We start from the raw sequence: 24,916 nt of genomic DNA on the forward strand, positions 1-24,916 counted from the left end.
ATGGAGGTCTACAAAGAAATTCACCTCCTAAAATCGACCAACCACCAACCAGAGTTTCTTACACAATTTCACCTTATAGCCTTTTGTTATAAAATCTACCAACCACCAACCAGATTTTCTTACACAATTTCACCCGCCTTTTGTAATGTAGCAATATATAAGTTTTTTATTAAAATTGTGGTGAATCGTACGAAGTCTCTATTAAATAATATTATTTTGCCGCATTGGGTTTTATTTTTGGAAGAAACATCCATCATTGTAATATTAATATAGGGGAATTTCTCATTATACCTTGGGATGGTGAAAATCACCCCTGAAAATCTCAAAATACCCTTCAGAGATGCATCTTCGAATGCACTTCATACCAAATTTTAAGGCTTTTCAGAGATGCATCTCCGAAAAACACCGTGTCTAAAAAAATGAAGCTTAATATCCCATACTTATGGACGAGGTCTACACTAATTGAAAAAGACTCTGATTTGATGACTACGGTTCGACTAAGGACGGTACATCGAGTATAACCATCGCAACCGAGTTGGAAGTGATCATGGATAGATTTTCGAAAGCGGATGACACTATGATATTGCACATTAAAGAACAACTCTGGAAAATCACCTTTCCAGAAACCACTGATTTGAAACCTCATTCGCAATCGGTAAAAATCAAGGGTGCCCCAAAGAAAGTGAAAACTACACAAGATGACAGTTCAACAAAGTGGACTCCGTCTTACCATGTTGTTGATTCATATTTCCTGGATTCTCCAACCCCAAAATTCCAAAAAAGTATTTTCAAGGGAGCTCGCATTTTCAAACCACCTCGTACACCTCAGAGTAAAATAGAACCAATTCGACCACCGATTATTCACATTGATGAGATGTCGGTTTTATGCACAAACACATTGAAAGGATTGTAGATGTGGGGGTGATGGTAATTGTGGATTTTGGACCGTGTCCATATTACTTAATAAAGGAGAAGAAAACCACAATCTTGTGCGACTAACACTTATTTCGGAGTTGATGACGCATAGAAAATCTTACACACGACTATATGGGAATAAGGAAGGATTCGATATAACTCACAATGCTCTTGTTCCAAGTGGAACCGGTTCCGCATCACCTGAAAAATGGATGTGTTTCCCTGAAATGAGTCATCTTATAGCAAGTGCATATGATAGGCTGTGTATCGATTTGACGAGATATAATTTTTCTTAGACATTTTTCCCACTTCGGAGTCGCCCACCTCAAGACCCATCCGACAACATTATTTATATCGGGTATCTTAGATCGCTCCATTTTGTTCAGGTTTATTTGAAATCATAGTGTCCTATTCTGAGTAAGAGGCGGAAAGTTGGCCATATTACTTTTTGGAAAGAATGGAACAATTTACGAAGTTGACGAAGATTAACAAAAGAATCAAATAGGGAGAAGTCTAAGAAAGAGTCGATTTTAGATTTAAGGGGTGACAATTTATTTGGTATATTTTAGAATGTAATAGAACCATTTTTTGTATATATTGTCGTGCGTAATGTAAATTTCATACGATTCAATACATTAATACATATATTCAACATTTTACAGCTGCTTACTTTCACCGATTTAATTGGTTTTAACTTTCAAAGATGCTGATTCTGTCAAATTAATTAATGTTTCTGATTCTGCCAAATTAATTTATGTTTCTGATTCTGCATAATTTGGTAATGTATTTTCGAATTGTTTAAAAAAACAATCAAGAAATGTTTAAGAGATATATCTCCGAAAACACCTCTAAAAAAATAAAATGTGATGTGCTCGGAGATGCATCTTTAAAAATACCTCAAAAAATAAAATATTGTGCGTTTGAATATTTTCAAATTTTGAAGGTAAAAATAAAATTTCGCCAGAGATGCCTAAAGGTGTAGATGCGGAATGAAAAATTCTTTTAATATAGTCTAGGAGATGGTTTATGACATTGCATGAAGAGAATGAAAAACGAAAGTTTTTATGTCAATAAAGATTGATAAAAAAAAAACTTATAGGAGATTGAATCGAAAGTTTGTCGCCCATAGGAGATTGAATCGAAAGTTTGTCGCCCAAAGTCTAAGTGTATTTTCTCTTCTTCCTTAAAATTTTATGTAAGAAAAACAAACGTTCGTTTAAAATTTTAAACTGTTTACTGCAGAAACCGGCAACTAGGATGAATATTTTTTCCATGATAAAGATCTAAAACAAGGTGAAAGTTTTTTCCGTATCAGGAATTATCTCCCCCATCACCTAGACCCATTGATATCTCTAAGTCATAACTTATAAATCATTTTGAAAAAATAACAAAAAATTATCTCCACTTATTTTTATTTTACAATTTCGTCAAATTCATCTGTTTTACAATTTCGTCAAATTCGTCTGTTAATAGTCATGTTGTGATGTTAGATGTTTTTTCGAGAAACTAACAGTTGTAGATGAGTTAGTAAAGGTTGGACTGAAAAATGATTATAAATTCTTTGAAGAAACTCCTGAATTTCTTAAGAATCTTATGAATTTCTTAAAAATCTTTTGAAAATAACTTATAAATCATTTTTAAAAAATAACAATAAATGATCTCCAATCGTTTGTTATTAGATCATTCTTTTCGAGAAGCTAACTGGGTTATAGATGAGCTAGCAAAAATTGGATAGCAAAAATTGGACAGAACAGTTATTGAGAAATAATTATAAATTTTTTTGAAGAAGCTCCTAAATTTCTTAATAATCTTCTTCAAAAGATGAGTTTCTTAAGAATCTTCCTCAAAAAGATTCTCTTGATCTTGATAAAAAAAATTCTCTTCATTTCCTTTTTTGTAGTTGGGTTTAGGCCTTCTTGTTTATAAAAAGAAATTATTATTCTACAATTTAAACTATTTATTACTTTGTAGTATTCTTTAATTTTCTCTTATCAATATTATTAATAAACAATAATTATATAAATTATTTCAAAACTTAAAATTTACTTAAATTTAGAGGCCTAAATCAATATTTAAATGACATAGGAATATGATAGGATTTAGTATCCCCATCATCGGGGAAATAGTCTCCATTATCCATCAAGGTTCTACACAATAAGCCATAAAAAAACATATCCACAAATCATAAACAATACTAAATAAATTACTATGGCAAAATTGCGATTTTATTCAAAGTGGCAAAAGCACTTTCATATATGATGATCAAACTAAGCCACACAAAAAAAACAGATCCACAAATCATGAAAAATATTAGAGAGATTAACAAAATTACAATTTATTTAAAATGGCAAAAGCACTTTCATCTATTCAAGGAGAAAATAAAGATGTTATCACATCAAAAATGTTTCGAGAATACAGCAATTTTAACACAGCAACAGAGACAAAAGGAACACACAAATGCAAACAAACATACTAAAGAGACACTTAGAATCCACCACGGAGACGAAGAACAAGGTGCAAGGTAGATTCTTTCTGAATATTGTAATCTGCCAAGGTACGACCATCCTCCAACTGCTTGCCTGCAAAAATAAGCCTCTGCTGGTCTGGTGGAATACCCTCCTTATCCTGTATTTTTGTTTTCACATTATCAATAGTGTCAGAGCTTTCCACCTCCAAGGTAATAGTCTTCCCAGTAAGTGTCTTCACAAATATTTGCATCCCACCACGAAGCCTCAAAACCAAGTGCAGAGTGGATTCCTTCTGGATATTATAATCAGCCAGAGTACGACCATCCTCCAATTGCTTACCGGCAAAAATTAGCCTCTGCTGATCTGGAGGAATTCCCTCTTTGTCTTGAATTTTGGTTTTGACATTATCAATTGTATCAGAACTTTCAACCTCCAAAGTTATAGTCTTTCCAGTGAGGGTCTTAACAAAAATTTGCATACCTCCACGAAGTCTCAATACCAAATGGAGAGTGGATTCCTTCTGGATGTTATAATCAGCCAGAGTCCTTCCATCTTCAAGTTGTTTCCCTGCAAAGATAAGCCTTTGTTGATCTGGTGGGATACCCTCCTTATCCTGAATCTTGGTCTTGACATTATCAATAGTATCTGAACTCTCAACCTCCAAAGTAATAGTTTTCCCAGTCAAAGTTTTCACAAAAATTTGCATTCCACCTCTCAATCTAAGAACCAGATGAAGGGTAGACTCCTTTTGGATGTTGTAATCCGCAAGGGTCCTTCCATCTTCAAGTTGTTTCCCTGCAAAGATAAGCCTTTGTTGATCTGGTGGGATACCCTCCTTATCCTGAATCTTAGTTTTCACATTATCAATAGTATCTGAACTCTCAACCTCCAAAGTGATAGTTTTTCCTGTCAAAGTCTTCACAAAGATTTGCATTCCACCTCTCAATCTAAGCACCAAATGAAGGGTAGATTCCTTCTGTATGTTGTAATCGGCTAGAGTCCTTCCATCCTCAAGTTGTTTCCCTGCAAAGATAAGCCTCTGCTGATCAGGAGGGATACCTTCCTTATCCTGGATCTTGGTCTTGACATTATCAATGGTATCTGAGGATTCAACCTCAAGGGTGATGGTCTTCCCTGTCAAGGTCTTGACAAAGATTTGCATTCCACCTCTCAATCTAAGCACAAGGTGAAGTGTAGACTCCTTCTGAATGTTGTAATCAGCAAGTGTGCGACCATCTTCCAATTGTTTCCCTGCAAAGATAAGCCTTTGCTGATCGGGTGGAATCCCTTCCTTATCTTGGATCTTAGCTTTCACGTTGTCTATGGTATCAGAACTCTCCACCTCAAGGGTGATAGTTTTGCCGGTCAATGTTTTCACAAAGATTTGCATCTGTAAAATTCAACATAGTAAACATCATAAACTACAAATCACAATACAAACCCTAATAAACCGAAAACAATACTACAAATCACAATACAAACCCTAATAAACCGAAAACAATACTACAAGCCACAATACAAACCCTAATAAACCGAAATTAGAACAAATCGCAACACAAACACTAATAAACCGAAATTAGAACAAATTGCAACACAAACCCTAATCAATCAAAATAAGAACAAATAACAACACAAACCCTAATAAACCAAAATAAGAACAAATAACAACACAAACCCTAATCAATCATTATCCGACAAATTAGTTCAACAGAAATAGAAAATTAACTTGAAAATTAGGGTAAAAGCTTCATGTTTGTGACTAATCGCAAATCAGAAACACGATCATGTGAAAAAACCGAATCGATCAAATATCAAATTCATTCACAGTACATGAAAAATTGTTGAAAAGAATTACAATATTGAATCGCACAGATATTCAATAAGAAAAAGAATGCTCTGAATTGGAAGGGGTAGAGAGAAAACGGTGACAAACCTTGAATCGTAGATTTTTCGAAGAAGAAAAGAAGAGTGTTGAGAATTTTATCGAATAGAGATTAGAGATGTATGAAAAGTGAATGAAGAATAGGGTTTGGAGGAGTGGTTTTATATATAGGTTGTGCCAACTAAATGACCAAAATGTCCTTTGACTTACTAATAAATATTTGCTACGTGTAATGTTAAGCTGCCCAAATACACCCAGTTTGATTTTCCTATGGACGATAACCTTCTGCAATAATCTAGTAGATTCTATACCAATCTGGTTTGTGATTTTCTTTTCCTTCGAGTTGAAGTTTTCAAAAGTAACTTCTTTATTTAAACTAGTTAGAAATTTCTGCCTTATAAATTATTCAATTCATTTTGCATCTATTTGAATAAATTTATTTTCAGTTCAAATTTTAGATAGTTAAAATAGGTTGGACAACTGCATATAAATTCTTTCATTAAAAACAACAGTTTTATATTCAATATAGTTAATTAATGTTTAAATATAATTTTACAACATAGATGTGATGTTAACAATATAAATTTTATGTATGAGTGGCTTAGTAGTAAAAGCTTAGATTTTGAAGGTATGCTCTTCTCAAGGTCTCAGATTCAAATTAAAAATAAAACAAGTGTTTTTTCAAAACCTGTGACTCAAATCACACTTTTATCTTGATTCAAATCAGGCAACCATGTGACTCGAATCACATGTTATACTTCAAATCAGATAGATATGGTTAGCGTCTACCTCATTTGATTCGAATCTGACTTTCTACTTGACTTGAATCAGAACATTTCTCATTTTTGTGCTTAACTTGCTTATTTATGTTTTCTTATTTCACTTCACTTGCTCATTTGACTCAAATCAATAGATGTTCTTGTCTCGAATCTAACTAACTTTTTTCATCCATTTTTGTGTTTAATCTCAAGCACATATAAATTTATTTTGTCACTTTATTTTCAGTAAGCAATTTCATAATCTACATTGGGATTTTGTGAAATCAACACCCTTTCATTTTTTAAAACTAAAAAACTCTTGCAAACAATTTTTTTTCATCTCCAACCTTTAGTTTGATTTCATATGTTGATTGTGGAGATTTGTAATTGTTGTGGGAGACATGTTTTGAACCTATCCATTCTTGAAGGTTTGGTAAAAAATTTCAAGAAGCTTGCAAGATTGAGTTGTCGTCATTGGAAGTGACATATTCTAGTGAAAAAAAGGAGGCTCTTCTCTCCATCTGACCTTGGTAGTAATTGTGTGGAAGGCTACAAATAAGGTGGAGTTATTTTCAAATCTTCAGATAATTCACCGCTCAAGAAATCAGTAAGATCAAAGGGTGATTGCCATACACGAGGACTGTGAGCAAATTGGTGAAGCTTGAAGATTCAAGAAGCAAGAATCGAGTAAAGATTTCCTAGAAGAGGTAGGAATTAAGTTATATATAAGTCAAGATCCAAATATGAGATTTACTTTTCTTAGCATTATTAGGGATCGATGACTGTATGAACTCTTGTAATACTTGTCAAAACATACAGGAAGAAAACATGTTCCACTGGGAAACCATTGAAGAGTGGAGACGTGGAGTAGGCTCCTGCGAGGATGGTAGAGTTGAACCACTATATATCCTCTCTCTCTGTATATATATATATATATATATATATATATATATATATATATATATATATATATATATATATATATATATATATATATATATATATATATATATATATATATATATATATATATATATATATATATATATATATATATATATATATATATATATATCTTTCTCTCTCTTTCATTCACTCTTGCAATTTTAAATTTCACAGGATATTGCATGCTTAGGTTATCAATTCTTAGCGTATTTTATCGTTCAATTGAGTGGGTAGTGATTTATTACGTAAGGTTAGTTTTTTTAGAATTGATACCTAATTGAGCTTTACTGCTGATTAAACTCTAGAAAAATAGTGCTAATAGAATACGGTATTAATTGAATTATTGTGCATGATACATCTCGTGTAATCTGAAATCACTTAATTAATCATTGTCTTTGAAAAATCTGTGAGAATTGTGAATTGCGTATTTGTTAACGTGGTTGAATTTTAATACAAGCATATGATCTCTATTTTCGCTTGAAGACTTCCGCGCATTTTGAAAAACCTCTAATATTCTATTTTTGGAAATCGGTTGAATTTTTAATTAGGGTCTATTCACCCCTTCTAAAGTGTTTCTCTACTTCATATTCTCACCCAATAATTGGCCTCAGAGATGGTCTTTTGATTAGGTCTATGCAACTCAAAAGTTTGAGAATATGGCTGACGATGACGATCCAAAGGGAGTGTTGAATAGATCACTTGTTTTATAAAGGCGAGAATTATGCCTATTGAAAAGAGAACATGTATGTACATTTACTATCAGTTGGAAAAATATATGGGTAGCCGCCACCAAAGGGCCTTTTATCCCTAAGGGCGACGATGATGTTATTAAACACCCAAAGGTTTGGACAGATGATGAAACCAAAAAAACTTCATATGATCTGAAATCGAGGAATATACTTATATTCGCTTTAAGCGTGAAAGTATTATACTCATTTTAATATAAGAAGAGTACTAAAGGCATGTGGGATGCTATCCAAATACTTTATGATGGAATAAATGACGTTAAGGATTCTAAGATCAACATGTTTACAAAAGAGTTCGAATTATTCCATATGAAACCCGAAGAATCCATTAATTCCATGCAGACTAGATTCCTACACTTAATCAACTAACTATCAACTTGAGAAAAACCTTTTCTAACAAAGATTGTACTAACAAAATATTAAGATCTATGTATAGGGAGTGGCAACCAAAGGTTACCGCTATAAAGGAATCTAACGATCTTAGTACTTTGTACATTACAAAGTTATTTGAGAAACTAGTTAAGCATGAAAATAAACTGAAATGACTAACGGATAGCGAAGTAAATTCGAAAAAGAAAGAGAAAAGGGATTTTTCTTTGAAAGCTTTGTCATCTAAAGTGAATAAGTCAAAGGAATAACTTGATAACTCTGACGAAGAAGCTCCTAAAGAATATGATATGTGTTTATTCATTAGACACTTCAATAGATACTTGAAAAGAAACAAGCTCAAGCATTGCGGCAAAGGTTTGGTAAATTTAAAAAATAGTCACCCTCCTAAAAGAGAACACAAGAAAAAGGATGATGATATTACGTATTATGAGTGCAGAAAATCGAGACATTATATAACTACTTGTCCAAGTCTCACAAAGCATCATAAAAATAAAGATAAGGAAGTCTACAAGATGAAAGGCAAAGGCGCCAAAGGTCGTAGAGTCTATATCGTGTAGGAAGAAGAGGATGAGAGCTCATCCTCAGATTCTTGCTCAAGTTCATATGATGAGTGTGTCAACCTATGTTTCATGGCACGTAAGAAAGGTGAAAGCTCACAGGTATATACTTCTGATCCTGATGATGAATATTCATATAGTGAGTTTTCCAAAGCATTTAATGATATGTATTCGGATTCTATAAATTATTTAAGAAAACTCTTCTCCAAAACGAAACAATTTTAAAACTCGAAAAGGAGATAAATGATCGTAATAACGATTTGGATTCTCTTAGGAAAGTGCATACATATCTAGTTGATGAGCGTTTTAATGTTTCTCACACTTTAGTTGAAAATATAAAAAAAAAGTAGAGTGAGTTACTTGTCCAACTTTAAAACTTAAATTTGAAACTTTTAAAGGACAACTAACTCATTCTATTTCGCTATCTTCTACTAATTGTTCAAATGATAGAGGCGCCGATTTTAAGAAAAACCCTCATGTAACTAGGATAAATAGAAAAATATTTCATTAAAATCTATGTCATTATTGTGGTGATAAGGGTCACATTATGCCTCTTTGTCATATTAGAAATGTTCAAGTTCTTAGTGGTATAATGACATGGGTGCCTAAGTGCTCCTCAACTAACCCCAAATGACCCACTAGTTAGGTACCTAAATTTCTTATTTGATTGTCTGCAGGAAGGTCTTGTCTCTGCAAAAAGGTTATGGTTCCTAGATAGCGATGTTCAAGACACATGACGGGAGATGCTTTCATGTTTATCAAGTTCAATGACAAATAAAGCGGTAACGTCACATATGGAGGCAAAACAAGATGTAAATTCTAGGTGAAGGTATTGTGGGAAATCCCTCCAAAATCACCATTGAAAAAGTGCTTTTAGTTAAAGAGCTTAAACACAACCTACTTAGCATTAGCCAATTATGCGCAAGGATACTCAGTGGTTTTTGATATTCTATGTTGTTTGATTGAACATAAGGCAAGTAAGAACCTTGTTTTTAATGGTTCTAGGATTGATAGAGTCTATATACTTGATCTAGATGATGTGTCAATGCATGGAACTAAGTGCTTAGTCGCCAAGGGTGAAGATTCTTAGTTATGGCATAGACGCTTAAGTCACGTGCATTTCGACTTAATCAATATAATAACTTCCATGAATCTAGTGATTGGTCTTCCTAAGATTAATTTTTTAAAAGACAATGTATGTGATGTTTGTCAAATGGTAAAGAAAACGAGAGTGTCGTTTAAATCGGAAAAAATTGTTTTGACATCAAAACCTCTCGAGCTTCTCCGCCTAGACTTGTTTGTCCTTTCGCGGACACGAAGTTTATGAGGCAATTATTACAGGTTTGTGATTGTTAATAACTACTTTATATTCACTTGGACATTATTTCTAACCCATAAGGATGAAACTTTTGAAGCTTTCGTTAATTTTGCTAAGCTTATCCAGAATGTTTAGTTTGAAAATTATCACACTCCGTATTGATCACGGTGGTAGTGAATTTGTTAACCACCAATTTCAAAACTTTTGTAACGAAAAATGAAATTGCCTATAACTTTTCATGTCCGAGAACTCCATGATAAAATGGTGTTGTTAAGCATAAAAATCGTGTTTTAGAATAATTGGCTCTGACCATGACAAGTGAAATGAGCTTACCTAAGTACTTTTGAGTAAATGCGATTATACCGCATGCCATGTCTTAAACAGAGTGGTCATTCGATCCATCCTAGAGAAGACATCCTATGAGTTTCTTAAAGATAGAAAGCCAAACATTTCTTAGTTTGCATTTTCGATTGCAAATGTTTCATTTTAAATAACGGAAATGACAATCTTGATACATTTGATGCTAAATTTGATGAATGGGTATTCTTAGGGTACTCATCTACGAGTAAAGCTTATAGAGTTTACAATCATAGAACAACTTTAGTAGAAAAATCTATTCATGTTGTATTTGACGAGTCCTCACACCAAAAGACAGTGAAAGGTATTTGTTCTGATGTTTCAGGTATGATAACAGAGAAGTTGATAAACGATGAAAGTCCCAAAGAGGATCCTCCTCCTTCACAAAAGGATGGGGACATTAAAGAAGATAAAGAGGAAAGCTTACATAGGGATGAAAATCAAGAGACCTTGAACTAGCTGCCTCAAGATTAGACAATAGTAAAAGATCATTTGTTGGATCAAATACTGGAATATATAAAAAAAGGTGTAAGTACTAGATCTCAGGTTAATAATTTATGTAAGTACACTGCTTTCATTTTTCAGATTGAACCTAAATCGATATATAATGTTTTACTTGATAAGGGATAGTTACTTTCTATGCAAGAAGAACTTATCCAATTTAAACGTAGCAGCATTTGGGATCTTGTTTCGCGTCGAGTTGATAAAACTGTCATTGGCACTAGAAGGGTATTTAGAAACAATATGGATGAAAATTGTGCAATTACTATAAATAAAGCAAGATTAGTGGGAAAATGGTTTAGTCAAGCTGAAGAAATAGACTACGAGGAAACTTATGCTCTGGTAGCTCGTTTAGAAGCTATTTGACTCCTTTTGGCATTCGCTTGCTGCCTAGATTTTAAGCTTTATCAAATGGATGTTGAATCTGATTTTCTTTGATGATTTAAAGATCTTGCAAAGGCATCTCAGTGAGATGTGGTTGCCTAAGGGATAATGGTACAACTTCTATGTGAGGCGATTTCTTGCAAAGTGTTTCCTCTTGGATTTGCATTATGTAGAATTTCTTCACGACGATGCAACCTCTCCTCCACTGCATGCGAGTTTTTTTGTTGAACTATGTTATACATGCTATTTAACCGTTCGTTTGCGCCTTGAGCGTCAAGGACAAATTATAACAACTGGAATCCAAGAACTGTCTCTAGTCTTGGTACCTTCGATGGACTGGAGGAACATTTTTAACTTTGGAAACTTTTCTTTTGAACAACACACCTTTGTGAGAGACATACCACATACTCACCCAAAACCTTAAGATGGTAGGTGTATGAATTCTCCCACTTATAATTGCTCTATTCTCTACAGACCACATTCCTAACCAATGTGGGATTTACCCACACTACCTACACTTGTAATTCTTTTTCAACACTCTCCCTTAAGTGTGAGTCTATTCACAATGCTCCTCCTCAAATGGATATTTTATCGCATTCCTAACCAATGTGGGACTTCCCCACACCTCCTATCCAGTAAAGAATTTCGATACAAGTAAATCGGTCCCTTCACTCGAAACCAAAGGCTCATGATAACATTTGTTGGGGCAATTCGATGGGGTCAGCACGAGGAGCATTTTTAACTTTTGAGACTTTCGTTTGGAGTAACACACCTTTGTGAGAGACACGTCACATACTCACCAAAAATCTTAAGGTGATAGGTGTGTGAGTTTTTCCACTTATAATTGCTAAAGTCTTCACATTCCTAACCAATGTGAAACTTTTCCACACTACTCACACTTGTAAGTCTTTTTCAATAGTCAGATCAAAACCAATTGAGTTAGATGCTATCTTAGTCAAATTTGTTCTTATGATTTGTTCAAGTCTAATTTATCTCAAAACTTTTGATGAGATGTGAACATGCATAGTTGAGTAGATCAGAACCAATAACCAATTGAGTTAGATGCTATCTTAGTGAGATATGTTTTTATGAGATATGTTTTTATGATTTGTTCAAGTCTAATTTGTCTCAAAACTTTTGATGAAATCATAACATGCATGGTTGAATTGATTTAGAAGTAATTAATTTGTTCGATCTATGATCTTGTTTGTATTTAATAGAAGTTTCTAATTATCTTCAACTTATTGTTGATGTTTGACATGCAACATGTGAAATTCCATCTAATTTAATGGAGTATTTTGATTCATTATGTTTATCCACAAATTCATCAATTTCAAATTCTAGAATCCGGGTGCCTCATAAACACTCCAGATTCTAGAATCTAGAGAACATTTTTTTCAATTTCTGAAATTTCTAACAGAATTTAAAGGATAAGAAAAGAAAAAAAATCATAACATATGACAAAGTGTAAGATATGAACATAAACAATGCTCCCAACAGAGTTTAGTGGTTCTTATTCTAAAAGCTTAACGGTAAAAGAATACTGATAAGGTGATTTCTACAAGGTTTGTGACACTTCGACAAATGGTTTTCATTTGCCGGAAATTAATCTAAATTTACTTACTATCCAAATCCAGCCAAAACAAAAGTCTGTTACAAGAACAAAACTTCAAATTATTGACAAATATTATGGTAAGAATATGAGTGGAGAAAGAGGACGAGATCTTCGATCGGAAATGGATTATGTGCCGTCAAAAAGTAACTGTAGGTTGATAGTAATCTAGTTGATACTGATTTGTGAAATTTATATTTCAAGTCTTTCAATATTGTAAAAATGACAGTGATTCACCTGACTGCGTGACTGCAGAGGATCGCAACCTCAGGCAATCCATGTCCATCTATAATGCTTGTGGAAACATAAGGGAACACTTACCATGTACCTGTATTTTAGTGGTGCATCACTGCAACGACGATAATCTTAACCGTTGAATGAAATCAATGACTTGCAGTGCATCAGTAATGTAAGAGCAATACAACACAAAAAAAGACATTTCCACCTCGATATCTCCACTAGATTGACAAGGAAGTTTTGGACAGTTCTGAAGTTGTTTATTACGAAAATAAAATAAAATAGAGGAAATCCAAATCCAACACAGAAGATCTCACTCTCAGAACTAAAGAGCTTCTACTCACCAATCATATAAATGTGCAAGCTCTCCCATGCTGCAATGCACTATACCAAAAGCAAAAAATCACACCTTATGAAGTGAAAGATGGTGAACAAGAGAAAAGCAAGAGAGTATGAAGGAAGAGAAGAGAACAGTGAGGAACAAAACACTGAATTGAAACAGATAAGAGAGGACGCGGCATCAGAAGCTGCTGCTCTACTAAGAGTTCGAAGAGCGAAAAACAGTTTCATTGGGGTGAGGCAGAGACCTTCAGGAAGATGGGTAGCTGAGATCAAAGACACCATACAGAATATAAGACTATGGTTAGGGACTTACGATACTGGTGAAGAAGCTGCTAGAGCTTATGATGAGGCTGCACGTTTGCTTCGCGGTGCAAACACCCGCACAAATTTCTTTCTTTGTCAATCTTCTCATTATGTTCCTGCTCTTCCTCCAAAGATTGTCAAACTCCTGCTTCTTAGGCTCAAAGTCAGAAACATTGCCTCTTCTTGTGTTCCTACTAGTAATACTACTTTTCATACTAACCACTATGATGAGTATGATGAGCAAGAAACCAAAGCAGCACCTGAACCTCTTCATTTTCACCAAATAGAAGAAAACTTTCTAGAAAGTTACGACGGTGCTAGTTATGGTTCTTCTGACATAACTACTTTTGACTGTGGCAGTGGAACTAGTGAAGAAGATTTTAACCGAAAGGGTGGCCGAGAGGATTTCAGATCGGAGTATCATTGTGCTAACAGTGTTGATGATGGTGGAAACAACCAGATTGTGGGGTGTAATGAAGAATTTGAAGACTGTGATGTTGGCGTCATTGACTTCCAGTTTCTGGATACTGTTGGATCATTAAGCCACTCTTACTCTTCTCCATTTGAGATAGCAGAGGAGATGGTGGGCCCAATGGCAGAGGAAAAATTTGACGTGGATGATTCACTGTTACTTAGAGAGACTTTTAGAATGAAGTATGAACGCAAATTCTCAGCTTGTCTTTACACCTTGATTGGGGTGTCTGAGTGTTTGAGACTACAAGTTGGAGAAGAAAATGGAAATGAAATATAATATTTTCGAGGACAGAGACAATGAACTAGCAATTACCAGAATAACAATACCCCAGAATAGGAATAAAATGAAGAAGCATAAAAGCATATCAAATGGAAAGGCTTAGACTTACTAACAGGAAGAAGGGAATTTGCGTCCATTCATTTGGCGCTCTATTCATGATATATATTCTGTGAAGTCAGAAAATAAAATTGAAATAGCATAGGTTATTCTTTATAAATTATGGATTGCATGTTATCCCATTTTCTGAAATAAAGTGAAAAACAATATGTTCTATACGATATGAACTCCCTGAAAAATAAACATCTCTATGAGTATAAAGTGAGAGAAAAATATAAGACAGTGGATCTTCTACTGCCACAGAACAAAGTCCAAGTGCATATAATATATGCCCAATACCATCAAATATTTATTAGTGCAGAGATCCATATATAAATGAACCTTGCAAGACTAGAGCTCGCCCATGTTCAATAGGGTGAAAATACTCAAAATGGAGTAGCATTAGATCAGTTCAACCGTGCTTGACCATAGTAAGACAATTAAACCTTAACCTTTAACACCTCTCTCAATTAGTCCAGACCATTAGTAATGAATGTGTTAGTCTAAAAATTTAATAGAACTCATTAATGTTTGAAATTAAAGATCGATTTAACATAAATCTCCGCAGGTTCCCCAACACAGCATTATGATAGAAGATTCAAAAACAAGGGAAGTAACTGCAATATATCTCACCTATGAACAATAAACATATGCTTTGATTTGAATTGATTTCTTCCGTTTGTTTACAAAAGTATTACCTTTGCCACTGACATAACAAGAAACTAAAAACATCAAGTACCCTGATTTTAAGTTTCTGTGTTTGTAAAGTAACTAAAAGAAGCCTTATCCATGTACTGAGAGCTACCTCATCAAGGCGAAAGCCATTTAAAGCCATCCACTCCATATAGCTGTCATATCCAATGTTCTGAAGAGGTATTGATGCAAGGTTCCTCAATGGCAACACAATTTGCTGGGAACAATCTATACCGCTTCTGCTTCTTCTTATTAATTCAATTGATATACTCAATATCACACTGGGAATTGTCATTGCATGCCTATTGTTTCAGCAGAAATGGCCATAGTTTCTAAAATTGATACGCCTTCACCATTTGAGTTTTCCATGCTAGAAGATCTACAACTGAAATAGAAAACTGCACTCATCATGGAATCTACAAGCACCACAAACGAATACATTATCACCAAGAGCGGCCCTTCCCACATTCTCGAAGATCCATCACCATAACTCAGTGTCTTTACTCTGTGCTCAAAAAGCCCCTCCACAAAGGCCATCCCAATTGTTGACCCAAGATATATCAGCAGACCCACCTGAGTCTGACCCTTTATCAAAATACTAGACCGCAGCATCGCCTGCGCCCCCGAAACATCATCAAGCACCGAGATCACCAACGCAATGTTGCAAATGATTATAGCATTAGCAAAGACAACAGAGAAAACTAGCCCAACCGTCAATGCAGCATACACAACAACATTAGGAGAAAACCCAAGAACAGCCAACGCACTACAGAACGCAACAAGAAAAACACAGAACATAGTAACGCAGCCAACTATAATCGTACAAGCCCACATATAAGTCGAAAGTATCTTCCTCCAAAACTTAGCAACAATCACACAAAACTTAGAAGAATCAAACTTCTTTTTCGAATTACTACAATCAACAGAATACACCACAGCAGTTTTCGACAGCAACAACAAAGTGGCATACAAAGGAAAACACATCGCCGACGAGATAACAGTCTCGGCGAACCTCTGACAAGACTGCTTAATCATAGGTCTCAAAGGAAGACCACTAGTTTCAGCAACCAACATAAGCCTAATAGTGAGATTCTTAACAATGGATTCATCCACTAACACATTAGACAAAAGCACAGCAGAAACAGGACAAATAAGCAAAACAGTGATTATCATGAAACCCCATGAATTAAACCTAAGAATCCTTATAGTCTCTCTGAGAATATCCAAAGCATTCATTGATTTGATTTCGTAATTGTGATCATCGGAGAATTGCAATTCAAAAGCTTGGCGTAAACGTGCTTCATCTGATCCCTCTCTTTTCAAATGATCAGACCTAATCCGAGGAGAACAGCCTCCACTGGAAATCTCCATTTTCGGATGAAAACAGAAAATTAACAAGAAAAATCGATTATTTCATTGCAAATTGAACGTGAAAGCCAAGATCTGAAACAGGTGGATTAAACTAACATGACGTGAATCACAAAGTGGAAGGCATTGTTGTCGGCAATGAACATTGAATAGAAGGGAATTGAGGATATACAGTACCAGAGAGAGAAAAGGAGCAAAGTGCAGCGTCGAAGATGGACGCTAAAGAGTGAGATTGTGTGAGAGAAGAAGAAGAAAGGAATGTGTAGGAAAAAGGAAATTATTCAGATTTGGGTTACATTGGAGCTGTTTCCAGCTCAAGAATAATTTTCACTTTCGTTTTTAGGAAAGAGAATATAGTAGTAATATGTTTATAACCACTTTAAATTACCCTACCATGATATGAACTATTTTTCTTTTGGTAACATCTTAAGTATAAATATATTAAAGGTGAAGAGAGTGCTAAGAATAAAAAATGATAGATCTTTTATAGAGAAAGTTTTTTTTAACCTATTAAGGATCTCTATTCTCTATTTATTAGATACATATTTTAGAGAAGAAAATAATATGGGAACTATTAAGAAGGAGTAGATGAACATGCTCCCTCTCTTTGTTTCTTTATGGGTTACACTCAGGTATCTTTAGATTGATGGGATTGATGGAGATTCATGGAAGAGAGTGGAATGAAATGAAGCGGAATGATATAAACTTATGTTTTATTGTTTGAATTGATTAAAAACGGATGAAATGAAGCGGAATCGGATGAAATGCATTTTATCACATTCCATCACTTTGTATCATTTTTTATATCCTTCGATTTGGGCGGAATAACAAAATATTTATATTCCGTCATGAAAAACCCAAACAATGGAACACCATCTTTATTCCATTCCGTTCCGCTCCATTATACTCCACTATATTCCGCTATGTTCAATTTAGTCTATCCAAACATAATCTTATGGTCTGTTTCGTTTGAGGTAAATGGAGGGGAAGAGATTTTTAATAGTTAATGCGTTTGGTTCAAATTTTAAAAAGGGAGGGGAGGTAGATGGAAGGGACAAAATTCCCTCCTGAGTCACTTTTTACTTCCCCCGATTTGGGGAATTTGGAGGGGAGGTACTCCATATTAATTATAATTAAATTTACATATTTTCTCTTATTATAATTATAATTAAAAAAATTATTTTATTTTATATATTTTTATGTTAATTTTTAATTATTGTAATATTTTTGTTTCGATTTTATTGTATTCAATAATTTTTTTAAAACTATATATTATAACTGTTACGTTTTTATAAATTTTTTTCATCAATTGCATTTAAATTATAAATGATAAATATCGTGAATCTTATGGTAAAATTACAAGGTTAAAAATGTAAATTTGTAAATAAAATTTCTTCCCTCCCTCCCTTTCATATTTTGAACCAAATATATATGCAATTAAAACCCTTCCTCTCCCTTTTCCTCACTTCCCTTCTCTTTAATAAAAATTCCTCATTTCTCCTCCTATCGATTGAATCAAATAGACCCTTAATAAATTAGTAGTATAAAATAAAGGAATTTGTTTAAATATAGTAATATAAAGTTTTTATTGTAAAACCTATTTAGTTTTCTCTGTCAAAGTTTTAGGTTAATGAGTATCTATAAGATATTAAAATTATGAGTGAATAATGTTGTACATTAGATTTATTTAGGCACCCAAATAAAAACAAGTAACAACCATCATTATTATGCTCATAAAAAATCAATACGCAATTTTTCATTCAACCTTGCTCTTTCTTTCGATCCTCCTGCACAAAATTTTTAAAATGTCTCATAGTATTTAGAGATGTATTTTTAGACACATTAAATTTTCGTTGTTTAAAATAAAATTTAGAGACACATCTCTAAGTTTCTTTAAGGGTGTGTTGGAAAATACATAATTTTTTTTTTAATTTCAAAAAATTAATTTTATATGTATCTCCGAATTCGGTAAACATATTTAAAGCTCACACCATAACACCCTCCTTTCTCCTTCTTCATTTTTCATAAAATCAAAAATTTCTCTCTGCCTCACTATACCAATTTTCAGTTTTCATTTAAGGTCAAGTTTTGAAGCAACATTTACTTATATCTTGTCATTCTCAACTCCTCTAACTACTGCATTCTACATCAGAGCACTTTACACCATCATCAACATATTTTTAAGTGAGTTTCTAATTTTGCTTATTTTAAATTTTGATTAATGTATTAGCTCAAATATGTTAGTTTTAATGCATTAGATATCATTAGCATTTCAAATAGTTGATGTATAGACTATGTTTATATGATTTTGATGAGTTTAGATGGCTAGGACAGTTGCAGAAGCACTAATGTCATTGAAGTTGAACGAAGCTTTTTTCTGGATATGTATCTCTGAAGTAGTGTTTTAAAAACCGGACCGGACTGGCCGGTCGGACCGGTCGAACCGGGAACCGGCCAGGTAACCGGTCTGGTTCAATAGCTGGATCGAGAATGTCATTGAACCGGTGTGAACTGGTCAAAACCGGTTTAAACCGCTAAAATCGGAAAACCGGCGATTTTTGTGAACCGGCGGTTTAAGAAAAAAAATTAAATAACAAGGTTTAAAAAAAATATACCAAAAAAACAAGTTTTTTAGAAAATTTACCAAAGTGTCTAGGTTTTGCAAGACCCTCTGGAGTATGCGCCAAATGAATTGGCGCATTTGTACAAAAATTAGGTGTATGCGCCAAATGGTTTGGCGCCAATGTGTATGTTTCTTTTTTATTTAATTTTTTTTTACTTTTTACAAACACTTATACGCCAAATGAATTGACTAATTCAAGAAAATTTACACTAATGCGCCAAATGGTTTGGCGCATACTCTAGTGGTCCTGCAAAACCTAGACACTTTGGTAAATTTTCTGAAAAACTTGTTTTTTTGGTAATTTTTTTTTAAACATTGTTATTTAAATTTTTTATTCGCGGTTTAAATGCATTTTTAATTTTTTTTTAATTTTTTTAATTTTAAAAAATTAAAACAACGTCGTTTTGACTATTTTAATTAAAAATTAAAATAAAAAATAATGATAAAAAAGTTGTTGCAGATGCGGTTGATTTTGTTATCGATAATTTTGATATTGAAGCAATTTTTCTTTTATTAAAATTAAATTTAGTAGACAATGAAATTATTTTGTTATAAATTATTCAATTAGATTATGTTCGGATTAAACTTTTGTTTGCAATTATATTTTATAATTATGTATTATTTAATTGTGTGTGATACCTAGGGGTGGCAAACGGGCATGCCCACCCCGTTTAGGCCCGCCCCGCAAAAGTCCACGAAAAAACGGGGTGGGGCGGAGCGGGCTTTTTTAAGAGTGCGAGTCTAAAACCTTGCCCCGCCCCGCACAAAAGTGAGGGCGGGGCGGGGAAAGTCCGTGGGCATTTGCCTTTTTAGGCCTAAAAATAGTAAAATTCTATGAAAAAGCAAATGCCCACAAAAGCCCACAAAAAATGGGGCGGGGCGGGGCGAGCAGATTAAAGAGAGCGGGTCTAAAACCTTGCCCCGCCCCGCGAAAAAGTGCGGGTAAAACGGACTTTCCCCGCGGGGCGGACCCGTTTTGCCACCCCTAGTGATACCTATGTGTAAAATTTGAATTTAAATTATGAACTTGTGAATTTTTTTATAATATGATATTTTCAAAAAATTTAAATGTTAGTTATATTTTGTAGAGACTGAATCATCCGGTTCGACAGATTTTATACCTATATAATTTTGTTATAACGACCAGTCTATTCAACCAAGTTATCCGGTTTAACCCGATTTAGTCATGCGGTTCGACCAGTGACCCAGTGGTTCGACCAATAAACCAGTGACCCAGTACCCTCACCGGTTTGATGTCCGATCTGATTTTAAAAACACTGCTCTGAAGTGTTCTGTTTCAGGTTTTCGGAGATACATCTTCGAACTCTTTCCTTCCTACTAATCTCGTTTGTTAATTTTTTTCATGGCTATGATTGAAAACAACGAAAGGTCGAGACTCGGAAGACCCACCATAACCGTGTCTTCTCGGTGCGAGAGGGCTCGTCATCATGAACAAGCTAGAGTCGTCCCCCTCTGCCTTACGATACAGAGGCATCAGACTCTAGGTGTCGACTATCACGGAGGTCGGGATCCCAGAGTCGTGCGCACCATGACGAGGATGCCCTAATTGCATCGCATGTCCCAGTTGTTGAGGATGTCCCACTTGCAGACCCTTTCTTAGGAAGGCCCATTGACACTTCTTTATTGATATGCTTTGGGGAGCATGTGGCTCCGCATGTATGGAGCAAGCTGCACATGTAAACCAACCTCCTTTTGTGGCAAGCTCATCCTCTAGACGCCATAGAAGAGGTGTCACTGATGATGACATCTATGAAACCATCATGCTACAAGGCGAAGCCATTTTGCAACAAGGCGCAAGAATGCTGGAGATGGAAATCAATAAAGTGCAATGATGCAACTTATGCAACAAATGCAGCAACAACAACAAGAGTATGGCGAGAGGAACACAAGGAGAATCGCTAGCCTAACTAAGGAGATGGGTAAATTAAGTGTTCGCATACATGACTTTCACGAGATTATTCGCCATGTCAGTGTACCCGGATATGAAGGACATGGAAGAGCTCGTGGCCATGCACGTGGACGAGGACAAGAATAGAGCCCCTGCTATCTTCACTTTCTTTTCTCACCTTATTTCAAAACATTGAGGACAATGTTAAATTTAAGTGTGGGGGAGGAAAATTTATCGTTTTTAATCTTTATTGCTTTCTAAGTAGATTTAAATTCCTGTTTTTCCCTTTTGTTATTTCCCTTCAATAAAGAGATTCATGTACTTGTACTTTTAAGTCCTTGAATTCAACTCTTTCATTCATTATTGAATTTCCCCATTTTCTTTAAAATTCTTGACCCATAACGAAAATTTTTTATTATCGCATAAACCGACACACTCGAATTGCTTCTTGGTTGCCAAACTTTAAAATATGCTAGGACTTGAAACAAAAATTTAACAAAATCGTTACGGTCTTGACACTTTAGGACTCTCGTTTATGCAAGACCAATTTGAGTACCTATTATACTGAAAACCTTAAACTTTAGCTTTAATTTAACCCCTAATAGTTTATTTAGCAATATGCACCGTCTTAAACACAAACAACATAGAGAACCGATGAATATAAGTGAATGATCCCAAAAAATTAACAATGCTACATACTTTATCATATAATGCCCTGACTAAGTTAGGTGACCCTCACCCGGTCATTTAATCCAAAGGATGCATATATCGCAAAAATATAATGAAACTTATTGTCGGTTGGTTCAGAAGTGTCTGGTACCGAACTTGGTAGGGCGGACTATGATTCGATCCCCCACAACCTGCAATTAAGCTAAAAAGAGGTTACTGCGAATACGTGACAGAACCTCGTGCTTATATGGATCATAGTCACTAACCGGTTACTCTACTATGTGCGTGTAAAGATAAAGGGTTTAATGTGATTGCGCTCGAATGAAAACGGGTGAAATTTAGCCTAAAAAACTAGATTTAAGCTATAATGGCATGATTCAGAATGGTTTGCATAAGTGGAGTCATCTAGTGTCATTACCGTATCCTTTATGAAGAATTGAGTTTATTTCGTTCTAGTAAAATTACGAAACAACAACATGCAACTCGATATGGTGTCACTTGCGTTTAATCCACGGCTTTACAAATTGTCATATTTATTTATTTGCTTGAGGACAAGCAAAGGTTCAAGTGTAGGGGAGTTTGCTAACGCGAAATTGTATCGCATTTTAGGCTTAAATTACATGAATTATTTATCCATTTTTATCGAATATATTGCTTCACGTTGGTATTTCGTTGTGCTTTCAGGTATTTATGATCTCTCAAGCCAGGATGAAGCTACACAATGAATAAAAGAAGAAACATCCCAAAAATATACACTTCTGCTATGAAGCAGAAGTGTCTGTCAAAATTGCAAGCAAAAGAGCAGTTACGACCGTAACAAGATGATTTGCGAACGGCAAAGGTGCGAAATGTGTGCCCCTCGACACACAATATTACGAACGACACATGCTAATTTCTATTGAAACGTAAAGCCCACAAACAGACTCATAGAAGGCCCAGTCTCCCACGATTGAACAAGTCTCAAGCACGTTTGAAGTCTCCCTATTTTTGAGGAAGACTTAGGTCACTTAGAGGAGCATTATATATAGTTGGACAATTGCAAAATTGGTCTCTCGCTTCGCTTCCGTCAGTTTTGATTGTTTTTGTTTTCTCTGCAAAAGTTTACTGTTATTTTCATTCCCTTTGCACCTTTTATTTCCAGCTTTTATTTCACCATCCAAAGCAATAATCCTTTGCATTGAGGGATTATTGCACTTTAGGTTAGTTTATATTTTTGCAAGTTTCAATTTTGTACCGAAGATTACTTTACTGTTGCAATTTGGCACTTGAAGTTTACTCAATATTGAGCTAATTTACAGGTTCTTATTTATATGCTTAATTTGTTCTGTAATCTGATTGCCATGCTATTATTGTTATCTCCGTACCATTTATTCTGTGTGATTGAAATTTATAATATGTCAGGCTAAACTAATTAATACTGGTATGTAAGTCATAGCACCGAGGGAATTCGGTAATAATTCGGCATATACTCTTAATAAAATACTTTTCCGGTTTTTGATTTCTAAACTTAATTTAACTACCCTTGTCACGAGAGTGAGAGGATAATTATCACGATTTTGCTACGATAGTGGGAAATTAACTAAGGCTATAGCCCACACGCGAGAGCGTGGGGATCGATCCGGATAGTGGTAATCGAACATTAGTTTTTAAATACGCGAGAGTGCTTTAAGAATCTAATTAGATCCTATTTGTTTTCAAAGAATATTATTGGATTTTAAGTGCATCCACTAGGTCTAGTAATATTACCCGTTCTATGGACATGAGAATGCTAGACAAAGATTTTTAAGTAAATGGTTTCTACTGAAAGATATTTTTATAATTACAAATTTTGCAAATGACTTATTGAATTCCCGAAGTCCGACTATCACATACCGGTGTCTTAATATCTGCTTATTCTATCAAAACTTTATTTAATTTTTGTTTCCCCTAAAACCAAACAATCATCCTTTAGCTAAACATAGTAATACAAAATCGTACTATATTGATCCTCAGTCTCTGTGGATTCGATATCTTTTAAAACTAAAACGGCTAGACTATATACTTGCAGTCAATATCCCGATAGACCTATAAAGTCTCGATCAATGGATGACGATCATCCGATGGTTAAACATCTCTACTGCACTACACAATTCAATTATTCCAAACTTTCAACAAATTAGCGGGATGTGCGGAGCAGGCAGAATGAAGACTGAAAAATTCAATGTTATTTGGTATGCGTGTATTTGGTTAATTTGGAAAGGGCGTAACGAGAAAATTTTCAAAGAAAAAGATATATCGGCTGAGCACCTAGTTGAAGAAGCAAAAATACTGTCATAAAAATGGTTGAGGAGCAAGGTGACGGGATTCAACTACTCTCTCGGTCAGTGGTTATGCAGTCCAAGACAGGGTTTGGGGTTTGGTGGTTAGGGTTTCAGACTAGTTCAGATCGATACAGTGGATGAAGACCTCCATATTCTTTGAGCATAATTCTCGACGCTCAAATGTCGTGAAGTTTCTGTCTGGTTTGCTCTGCGTTGAAGTCTTTGATGTATCAGATCAGAGTTGTGTGGTATTTTATTGCGGATTGTTTTTGCCGCCTTGATACCAGCCAGTTGTTTTAGCATATTTTAGTTTGGGCGTTATGTCTGGTTCTGTTTCTGGTTTCTCTGCAAGTATATTGCACAGACTCTGTTATTTTTCAAACTTTAGAGTTGTTCCTGCACAGGGGCTGTGGTATTGTTTATTGGCTGTCATGGCTTTGTTCCCATGCTGCACTTGTTTTGTATAATTGAACTATCTGTACTTCTGGCGCATTGATTTATATTTATTTGGCTGTTAAAAAAAAAAAAAAATAAGGAGAGGGAATGATGGAAACTTGATTTGCTGCAGTCTCCGTTTTAATTAAGATACCCTGGATTTTATTGTGTAGATTAAAAAAAATTAGTTAATAATAATATTAAAAAAACTAAACTTAAGTCAAGATCATTAAATCTTAATTAATCCAACAGTCACATGCGCGTGTTTGCGAGATTTATTGACTACTATAAATAAGGATCCGAATGATGGAAAAAGAGGTCCTTGAATTAGCAGGGCATGAAGAAGTCCTTGTC

At 34.6% G+C, this 24,916-nt stretch overlaps 3 protein-coding genes across 3 annotated transcripts; 1 reads left to right on the forward strand and 2 right to left on the reverse strand.

Moving 5' to 3' along the window:
• Positions 1-3,234: 3,234 nt before the first annotated feature.
• On the reverse strand, positions 3,235-5,464 carry LOC131602464 (polyubiquitin-like). The gene is made up of 2 exons (XM_058874585.1): positions 5,317-5,464; positions 3,235-4,773 (listed from the first exon to the last, which is right to left on the reverse strand). The coding sequence occupies exon 2, from the start codon at positions 4,771-4,773 to the stop codon at positions 3,400-3,402; it is 1,374 nt and encodes a 457-aa protein (XP_058730568.1). The 5' UTR covers positions 5,317-5,464; the 3' UTR covers positions 3,235-3,399.
• Positions 5,465-13,494: 8,030 nt separating this feature from the next.
• Positions 13,495-14,466, forward strand: LOC131605420 (ethylene-responsive transcription factor ERN1-like). Its single transcript, XM_058877777.1, has one exon. It carries the CDS (start codon positions 13,495-13,497, stop codon positions 14,464-14,466), a length of 972 nt encoding a protein of 323 aa, XP_058733760.1.
• Positions 14,467-15,199: 733 nt separating this feature from the next.
• Positions 15,200-17,003, reverse strand: LOC131602465 (uncharacterized). The gene has a single exon (XM_058874586.1). It carries the CDS (start codon positions 16,627-16,629, stop codon positions 15,550-15,552), a length of 1,080 nt encoding a protein of 359 aa, XP_058730569.1. The 5' UTR covers positions 16,630-17,003; the 3' UTR covers positions 15,200-15,549.
• Between the last annotated feature and the right edge of the window lie 7,913 nt (positions 17,004-24,916).

The sequence above is a fragment of the Vicia villosa genome, linkage group LG5, assembly GCF_029867415.1.
Source record: "Vicia villosa cultivar HV-30 ecotype Madison, WI linkage group LG5, Vvil1.0, whole genome shotgun sequence".
NCBI classification, from domain to species: domain Eukaryota; kingdom Viridiplantae; phylum Streptophyta; class Magnoliopsida; order Fabales; family Fabaceae; genus Vicia; species Vicia villosa.

Coding starts and splice junctions, on each gene's coding strand:
- LOC131602464 (XM_058874585.1), bottom strand. CDS start 4,773: ATGCAAATCTTTGTGAAAACATTGACCGGCAAAACTATCACCCTTGAG.
- LOC131605420 (XM_058877777.1), top strand. CDS start 13,495: ATGGTGAACAAGAGAAAAGCAAGAGAGTATGAAGGAAGAGAAGAGAAC.
- LOC131602465 (XM_058874586.1), bottom strand. CDS start 16,629: ATGGAGATTTCCAGTGGAGGCTGTTCTCCTCGGATTAGGTCTGATCAT.